We start from the raw sequence: 9,223 nt of genomic DNA, 5'->3' as shown, positions 1-9,223 counted from the left end.
GTCTCTCCCTGTGTCCTGATAATCCCCCAGTAACTCCCAAGTCCCTCCCAGTGCCCTCCCAGGATCCCTCAGTAACCCTCTAGTCCCTCCCAGTGCCCTCTGGTTCCCCCCAGTGTGTCCCAGTATCCCCCAGTAATCCCCCAGTGCCCCCCAAAGCCCCCCGACTGTCCCCAACGTGTCCCCAGATGCCCTTGGCCTTTCTGTGAGCATGTGGGGGGGCATTTTTGGGGTCAAAGGGTCCAGGGGGGGCTCCTGGGGTGAGATGGAGGGTTGGGGACATCAGGGATGGGGCTTGGGGCCAGTGGAATTGGGGGTGTCAAGGGGGCAGTAATGGCAATGGGGAGGCCCTGGGGACACTGGAGACACCAGGCTTGTCTTGGAGTGTCAAGGGGGAATTAGGAACACCAAGAGGGTCTTGGGGACACCGGGGAGGTCTCAGGACTCACCTGCTCTTGGTGCAGCCCCTCATCTCCCCCCCAGACCTCTTTAACCTCCCCATATGTCCCTTAACCTTCATTTTCCCTTTACTCCCCTCCCCCCACAGATCCCTTTGATGCCCCAATGCCCCCAAAAGCTGTTTTAACTCCCCCAAATACACCCAAAGACCCCTAAACGCCCCCAAATCCCCATCCGAACCCCCAGATCCCTTCAAATCTCCCCCAGCCCCCTCCCCTCAACTCCATTCCAACCTCCCCAAAGAGGGGGGCACCCTGGTACAGGAACACAGTGGGCTGTACTGGGGGCACTGGGCTGTACTGGGAGGGCACTGGGGGGGCTCAGATGTCCCAGGACAACGTGGCCCAGCTCCAAGAGAGATCCAGGGAGCAGTGAGAAGGTACTGGTCTGCACTGGTCTGTCCTGGTTTGTACCCCCAATCCCCAAAGCCCCTCCCCAGCTCCCCCAGGACCCTCCCGCACCCCAAAGCCCCCCGGGCCCCTGACTTGGTCCTGCTGCCCCTTGAGCATCTGCAGCTGCTGCAGAACCAGGCATTTCATCAGCAAATGTGCAGGTGACCCCAAGCTGGGGGTGTGTTGATGTGCTGGAAGGCAGGAGGGCTCTGCAGAGGGACCTGGCTGAGGAAGAGTGTGTCAGCAGGAGCAGGGAAGTGATTGTTGGGCTGGACTGAGCGCTGGTGAGGCCACCCCTGGAGTGCTGTGTCCAGCTCTGGGCCCCTGAGTTGAGGAAGGCCCTGGAGGGGCTGGAGCAGGTGCAGAGAAGAGCAGCGAGGCTGGGGAAGGGAGTGGAGCACAGATGGTGTGAGGAGAGGCTGAGGGAGCTGGGGGTGTTGAGGCTGGAGAAGAGGAGGCTCAGGGGAGACCTCCTGACTGTCTGCAAGTCCCTGCCAGGAGGTTGGAGCCAGGTGGGGGTGGGGCTGTTCTGCCAGGAAGCAGCAGTAGGACAAGAGGGCTGGGTCTTGAGCTGTGCCAGGGGAGGTTTAGGTTGGATATGAGGAAGCAATTTTTTCCCAAGAGAGCAATCAGGCCTTGGAATGGGCTGGGCAGGGAGGGGGAGGTGTTGAAGGTGAGAGTGGATGTGGCCTCAGTGCCATGGTCTGGGAAGCACGGCGGGGTTGGATCCAGGGTTGGACTTGATGATCTCGGAGCTCTTTTCCAACGTGGCTGATTGTGTGATTCTGTGATTGCCATTCCTATGGCAGCACATGCTTGAGGCTCTATCCCCAGGGTGATAGAGATGTCTGTCCATATACATCTTCAAGGTTAGTCTGTAAATGTGTGGTGTTAGCAAAGCAGGCTGAGTTGTGGGCTGGTTGTAGAAGGAGAAAGAAGCCCAGAGGCCAGTGCAAGCAGGCAGCCCTGAGCTTGCACCTGATGTCCCCTCCCTGCAGGTTCCTGTCCTTGAGCCCAGGCCCTGAGGTGAGGCTGAGAAGTGGTGCGGAGGTGAGCCCAGAGCTGTCCCTGAGGTGAGGCTGAGAATAAGTGCAAGGCAGAGGTGCTGCTGAGGAAGGAGAGCCCCGTGGTGGGGAAGACCCTCGTGGAGGGGAGGAGACAGAATCTGTGAATGCCCATCCCCGAGCAGGTGCTGTGTCCATCCCCTGTGTGCCAGGTGAGCTGGGGCTTTGCTGCAGAGCTGCAGGCGCTGATTTGAGCGTCTCCAAGTGCTGAGATGGTGGGCACCCAGGAACACAAACTGTGCCTGGCCACAGAGCCTGCAAGGAGGAGCAGCAAAGAGACAGCCCTGGCAGTGTGGGGGGCCAGGTTGTCCCTGTGCCTTCCCCTGCAGGCCCTGTCTGTCCCTGCTGGGCCCCTGTCCATCCCCATCAGGTCCCTGCCCGTCCCCCCTGGCTGAGCTCCCCCCAGGAAGTGCCGTGGAGCTGAAGCTGCTGCCATCCCCCCCTGCAGCCTCTGCCCCAGCCAAGGGAGCAGCAAAGGCAGGGCCAGGAGCAGAGGCAGCAGCAGGGGAGCCCTGGGGGGGCCGGGAAGCTCTTGTGTGGGTCAGGAAAGAGGCGCTGGGCACGAGGCCGGGGCTGTGCTGAGCAGGCCCAGCCCTCACATCCCCCCAGCCAACGCCGGCTGCCCGGGGGGCTTGGGAGGGACCCCCAGCCCGTGTGCCCCACACTGAGCTGGCAGAGAGAGAGCCAAGGGACAGGGCCACGGGCAGGGCCACGGGTGCGGGACAGGCAGGGCCATTGCAGGGCCACGGTGAGGGCACAGCCTGTGGCAGCAGAGCTGCCCAGGGCCGGGGGCAGCCGGGGGTGTTGGTACCAGCCAGTGCTGGGGCTGAGCAGAGCAGGAGGCCTCTTGCAGAGCCCTGGAGCAGCCTCCCACTTGCCAGCCCTGCCCTGGTGGGGTGACACTGTCCCCTCCCTATAGGACACTCCCCTTTTTTCTATATTCCTGGTTGCTGATTGCTTCTGGGGACCTGAGGGCCCCTCTGCAATCCCATCCATGGGGCACAATCTCCTCTCTAGAGCTTGACTCACTGCAGTCTTTGCAGGAAAATCTGTGCTGGCAGCCCACGTATGTCATGACCCCCCACGCTCCCCCCAGGATATTCTGGACGAGTTCCCCCTTTCTGGACACCCATGGGATGGGGGGGCGATTGTTCTCCTGCTGTTGCTGTTCCTGCTCCACCCCTGTCCCTGCCCTTTCTGCCGCTGTCGGGTGAGCGGAGCGGCCACGATGGGAAAGGGGCGAGAGAAGCAAAAAGAGCGGGTGGGACCCCCAAAGGGAGCGCGAGGGGCAGTGGGTAACCCCCAAAGGGAGCTGGGGGGAGCGAGGATTTGGGGGGCCAGTGGGAAAGGGTGGGAGAGGGGGGAGAGCAGGAGCGGAGTTGCTGTGGGGTTGCCTTGGTGTCCCCATGCCTTGATCCCTGGAGAGCGGGGTAGGCTGGAGAGAGGGGGGAGCTGTGAGAGCCCCGAGAGCCTGGAGAAGGGGCTGTGGAGAAGGGGAAACCTGGAAAGTGGGGACCTCTGAGATTCCCGGGACAACGAAGTGGAGAAACTGGAGAGGGGGAATGTCTGGGAACGCGGCACCCCAAAGGCGAGAGTCACAGGAGAAGTGGTCCTTGGGACCCCCAACACTCTCAGCATCCCTAAGTGGGACTCCCAGCATCCCAGACAGGGGAGACCCTCTGAACCCCAGAGGGGAGAGACCAGAGAGGGGGAACTCCTGTGAGAGTTTTTATGGCTGAATCTTGGTATTTTAGAGTACTTTTTAGCTGAGTCTAAAATTTTTGCAGTATGTGGGGGATTCGTCTCACTATTTCTAAGAGGGTTTTTTCCTGAATCTCGGTGGTTTGGGTTTTTCTGGGCTGAGTCTTGGTGTTTTGGAGGTTTTTATGGACACAGGATGCCCGGTGAGTTCTAGAGATGGACTTGGGCAGGAGGAACCCCCAAGCCAACGCGCTTAGCCCTTGTTTTCCCCCCCATCAGGATTTGTCCTTCCCAAAGCTTGGGCGGATGGAGGAGGAGGCTGCGAGGAAGAGGAAGATGCCTTGGGCCCCCCAGGCAGGTGAGGAGGCAGTCAGTGTCCCTTTGGGCGGGTGTTGTGCTGGCTCTGTCAGCCGAGCATGGCCCCGGCTGCAGGACAACCCCGCTGGCGCCGCCGTCCTGCCGGGGCCGGAGTTGGGGGGATGTCCTTGGCCTTCCCTGTGGGCCGGAGGCAAATCCCCTGCCTGTCCTTCTTGCTTCCTGCCCCAGGCCCCGAGCTGAGGACGGAGAGCCCGGAGGACAAATCCCCCCGTGAGACCCTGGTGGGAGAGGCCGTTTTGAAGGGCTCCCCGGCGCAGGAAGGCAGCGGGGAGGAAAAGGGCCGGAGATCCCCCCGCAGGAGGGGCTCCAAAGCCAGCCCAGGGTGCTCTGAGGAGGAAAGAGCCAGCCTGTGCCGGGAAGGCGGCCGTAGCTTGAGGGGGAGCTCTGAGCTGGTGGTCCCTGAGCAGCCTCCCAGCAGGGAGAAGCCCTTCAGGTGCTCGGAATGTGTGAAAAGCTTCAGGACAAGCACCAACCTCCTCAGCCACCAGCACATCCACACTGGGGAACGGCCCTACATATGTAGGGAATGTTTGAAGAGCTTCAGGAACAGCTCACACCTCTATATCCACCAGCGAATTCACACCGGGGAACGGCCCTACAAGTGTGGGGAATGTGGGAAGAGCTTCAACCAGAGCTCCAACCTCCGCGCCCACCAGCGCATCCACACTGGAGAACGGCCCTACAAGTGCTTGGAATGTGGGAAGAGGTTTCAGACCAGCTCAGATCTCCTCGTGCACCAGCGGACGCACACGGATGAGAGGCCCTTCCGCTGCACCGACTGCGGGAAGGGCTTCAAGCAGAACTCCACCCTCGTCAGGCACCGGCGCATCCACACCGGGGAGAGGCCCTACAAGTGTGGGGAGTGTGGGAAGAGCTTCACCCAGAGCTGTAAGTTGACCAGACACCAACGGACCCATCAGTAAGGGAAGCCCTACCAGTGCCCCAACTGCAGGAAGAGCTTCGGCTGTAGGACTGACACACAAAAAAGGTTTCAAAAGGTCTTCAGGATTTTGAGTATCTGCACTGCAACATCAATTTATTCTTTGGAATATGTGTAAGTTTAACCTCATTTTAGTCTGAAAGCCAAATTCACCACTACCCCGTTCCCTGATAACCGTGGGCTGATTCTGACAAGTGAGGCAGAAATTACCCACTGCCCAGCAAAAACCAGTGGGGCCAGCCAGTGGTCTCTGCCTTGGCAGCCCAGTTTCCCCAGTCTCATCTCAAAATGACCAGTTACACTGAAGCAAAGAGCACTGGAACCAGTGCAACAAGCCCCAGTCTGACTTTCACACACCTGCCCACGTGTCCTGTTTCTGCTGCTCTACAGACTTCCTTGTTTAAAATACAATGGAAAAATGAACAGTTTTTGGGGTTGTTTTGGTTCTGGGCTCGGGTTTTTTCCCCCCCCTCACTGTTCTCATTAACCTCATTTCAAATCTATTTCGGTGTTTGAAAATGAATTAAAATTTTGAATGATTTTTAATGTTAATGCCTTGACCAAAGTATCAAAACGTGAAAAATAATAATAAAAAAAAAAAACACTACGAAGCTGTCCATTATTGTGACAATCAAACACTCAGAAGTACGAACTTAAGCACAGTGAAAACCCCATAAGACCATTAAAATAATTTTAATATTTATATATTATTATATTTTTACTAAGCTTAACATAAGGAAATTTAATTCCTGACATCAGCTTTCCCCACCTCTCAAAAAGGTAATTTAGTTACATCTTAGTCACCCTTGAAAGGCTCTTTCCAGTTGGGTTGGCCTCTGCCTTAGACACTCATGAGATCTGCCAAAACCAACTTAAGGGCAAATTTCCCACCAGGTTCAACTGCATTGGTTTTACCAAAAACTTTGCAAGTAACCCCACAATTTTCATCTTAAACTCTTCTCTCAACCTTGTAAAATAATTAGCAGTAAAGAGACCTGATAATGTGTTATAATTAAGAATACGTTCTTGTTCTCAGAGTTGTTCATACACAAAAAAGATGCCACAGGAACGGCCAAAATATTAATAGCAACTTCTACACTTTGGAAATCTACATTTGGTTTTTAAAGATTTCACAGTGGTTGTTTCCTTAGGAATTCAGGCACATTTTACTAACAAGTTTCAATAAAGTTACAAAAACATCTTCCTCCACTAAGACACAGGCAGTGATCCTAACCTGAGGTAGGCACTGAAAAGCCCAATTTTTTTCTTAGCTGTCATGAGTCTTTCATTCCTTCTGTCACATCAATTAGGCATCAGCCCATTTTTCAAGCTGCTGTTACCTACCAGCTCCTGGTTTGGTTTCCAAGCCCAGTATTTTGGCCACGATAAAATCAGGGACCTGGGCAGTCATGTCAGAATGACAAAGAGTACTGACCCTCCCTGCCAAGGGAGACAAACCATTCCCAACCTCGACCAAAGGTTCAAGGCAACAATTCTGAAACAATTTTACAATGTTTTTCTCTTCAGTTTTTTGCTGCAATTCTCTGTTGCTCTATTAAAAGACCACAGCAGTGAAGGACAAGGCCTGATGGCCAAACCCAAGGCTTCAGTCACTTGAGGTCTATTGAAACCTTTCTGTGAGGAAAAGCTGAGAGAATTGGGATTGTTGAGGCTGGAGAAGGGAAGGCTTTGGGGTGACCTAATTGTGGCCTTCCAGTCCCCTCAGTAAAGTCATGGACAATACCCAGCTGGGTGTGAGTGTGGATGTGCTGGAGGGCAGGAAGGCTCTGCAGAGGGATCTGGACAGGCTGGATCAATAAGACCAAGTGTCAGGGCCTGCACTTGGGTCCCAACAACCCCCTGGAACACTCCAGGCTGGGGGCAGAGGGGCTGGAGAGCTGCTCAGCAGGAAGGGACTTGGGGGTGCTGCTTGACAGGGGCTGGATATGAGGCAGAGTGTGCCCAGGGGGGCAAGAAGGCCAAGGGCATCGTGGCCTTTGTGGAGAAGAGTGTGGCCAGCAGGAGCAGAGAACTGATTGCCCCTCTGTGCTGGGCACTGCTGAGGCCCCACCTGGAGTGCTGTGTCCAGTTCTGGCCCCTCAGTGCCAAAAGGCCCTTGAGGGGCTGGAGCGTGTCCAGAGAAGGGAACGGAGCTGGGGAAGGCTCTGGAAAACATGTCTGCTGAGGGACGGCTGAGGGAACTGGGCTTGTTGAGTCTGGAGAAGGGGAGGCTCAGGGGGGACCTCATTGCTCTCTGCAATGACCTGAAAGGAGGTTTTAGTGGGTGTGGGGATTGGTCTCTTCTGCCAAGGCTGTAGTGAAACGTTGAGAGGAAATGGCCTTTAATTGCTTTGGGCAAGGTTCATACTAGATATTGAAGAACCCTTTTTCCCCTGAGAGAGTGCTCAGGCATTGGAACAAGTAGCCCAGGGAGGTGGTGGAGTCTCTGGAAGTGTTCAGGTGTGTGGTAGGTTGACTTTGGCTGGACACCAGGTGCCCTCCCAGCTGCTCTATCACTCCGCTTCCCAACAGGACATGGGAGAAAGTAAGGTTGAAAAAACAAAATAATGGGTTGGGATAAGGCAGTTTATTTAAAGCAAAAAGCAGAACAAAGCTTGTGCACACAGAAGCCAAAGACAGCAGGGTTTGTTCTCTGCTTCCCATGAGCAGCCATGGTCGGCCACCCCCGAGGAGCAGGGCTTGGGTCCGCGGGACGGTTCCTCAGCAGGCAGCCATCAGACAATGAATGCCCCCCTCCTGCTCCCTGCCTCAGCTTTTAGAGCTGAGCTGACCTCCCATGGTCTGCAATGTCCCTTGGGTCAGTTGGGCTCAGCTGGCCTACTTGGGTCCCCTGCCAGGCTCTTGCCCTCAGCTAAGGAAGGAATGTCCCAGTGTTGGTGCTGTGCTCAGCAGTGGCCCAAACACTGGGGTGTTCTCAACCCCCTTCCAGCTGCCAATGCCAAGCCCAGCCCTGGGAGGGCTGCTGTGGGGAACTGAACTGCAGCTCAACCAGACCCAACCCAAATATCTATGGCACATATTCTATAGAATCCATCCTTAGGTGTTGTATGATAGATCTATAAGATATTACAAATAATAAGCAATAATAAGGCAAGTGTCCTCCTTAGGGACACACACTTCAGAAGGGACCTTACACTTGACCCCCCCTCTCTTCAGCTTCAAGCCACCCAGTGCCACAGAGGGGGACAGAGCTCCTGTGGAACATTCTATTCCATTGGCACAGAGCAAGGAATAAACCCAACCTACTGCCTGGGTTTGTTCCCTGGGGGTCTCTGCAGCGGCAAGCACAGCCCCACACTGACTGCTCTGGGCTGTGCAGGCATTTGTGGTTCTGCCTGTCTCACACACACCCCCAACCTTGGGATGGATCTGGATGTCACTGGATGTGATGTCATGAGGGAGATGTGATGACACAGGAAAGATGTGATGTCACCGGGGAGCTGTGATGTCGCAGGAGAGCTGTGATGTCACGGGGAGGATGTGATTTCACAGGGATGCTATGATGTGATGTCATATGATGGATGTGATGTCATAGAGAATCCTTGATGTCACAACAAAGATGTGATGTCACAGGGGAGCTGTGATGTCACATGGGAAGTGTGATGTCACAGAAATGGTATGATGTCATATGATGGATGTGTCACCATAGGGGAGATGTGAAGTCACAGGGCAGCTGTGATGTCACAGTCGAGCACGGGATGTTACAGGGTTGATATGAGATCACAGGAGAGATGTGATGTCACAGGAAGGATGTGATGTCACAGGGCAGCTGTGATGCCATGGGGAGGTGACAACGGCCAAGAATGCACTCAGATTGGGTCTCAGCTGCATTACGTTTGTTCCATCCCCCATTGCAGTAAATATTTCCTTAGAGTTGTTTACATTCCTCTGCAACTTCAGAGCTGCAACTGCTCAAATTCAAGGCCTACCATCCAGTTGTTTCCCACAATTCCTCCTTTTTGTTTTTAAATTGAAAAATAAGGTTTGGGAGAAATTCTGACCAATCACTCGTTGAACACAAGATATCAAACAGGGGACACATAATAAAATACACAAAACTTCTTCTGCAAACGAAACTTCATTTAACTCAGGGTTATGTGTCTCTTATTTTTTATCTAAAGGTGCTTATGCATATGTGAGGTAATATAGTTTATGCATTTGTGAGCAAAACCAGAATATATTCATAATCATATATTCATACATTCACATGCATACATTCACACAACTTTCATGCGTGATGGCCATCACTTCATGCTCTCACACAAACATAC

At 54.5% G+C, this 9,223-nt stretch overlaps 1 protein-coding gene across 1 annotated transcript in view; it reads left to right on the top strand.

Annotated features, from left to right (window-relative positions):
• The window catches only part of LOC135404684 (zinc finger protein 721-like), a 224,785-nt gene that overhangs the window by 102,914 nt on the left and 112,648 nt on the right, over window positions 1-9,223 (top strand). The window contains exon 2 of the mRNA XM_064639422.1: window positions 4,407-4,910. Coding sequence (XP_064495492.1) covers window positions 4,407-4,910 — 504 coding nt within the window. The remainder of the gene's footprint in view (window positions 1-4,406; window positions 4,911-9,223) is intronic.

The sequence above is a fragment of the Pseudopipra pipra genome, chromosome W, assembly GCF_036250125.1.
Source record: "Pseudopipra pipra isolate bDixPip1 chromosome W, bDixPip1.hap1, whole genome shotgun sequence".
Taxonomy (NCBI): domain Eukaryota; kingdom Metazoa; phylum Chordata; class Aves; order Passeriformes; family Pipridae; genus Pseudopipra; species Pseudopipra pipra.
The sequence above is the reverse complement of the archived record's forward strand: the minus strand, read 5'-3'. Positions and strand labels throughout refer to the sequence as shown.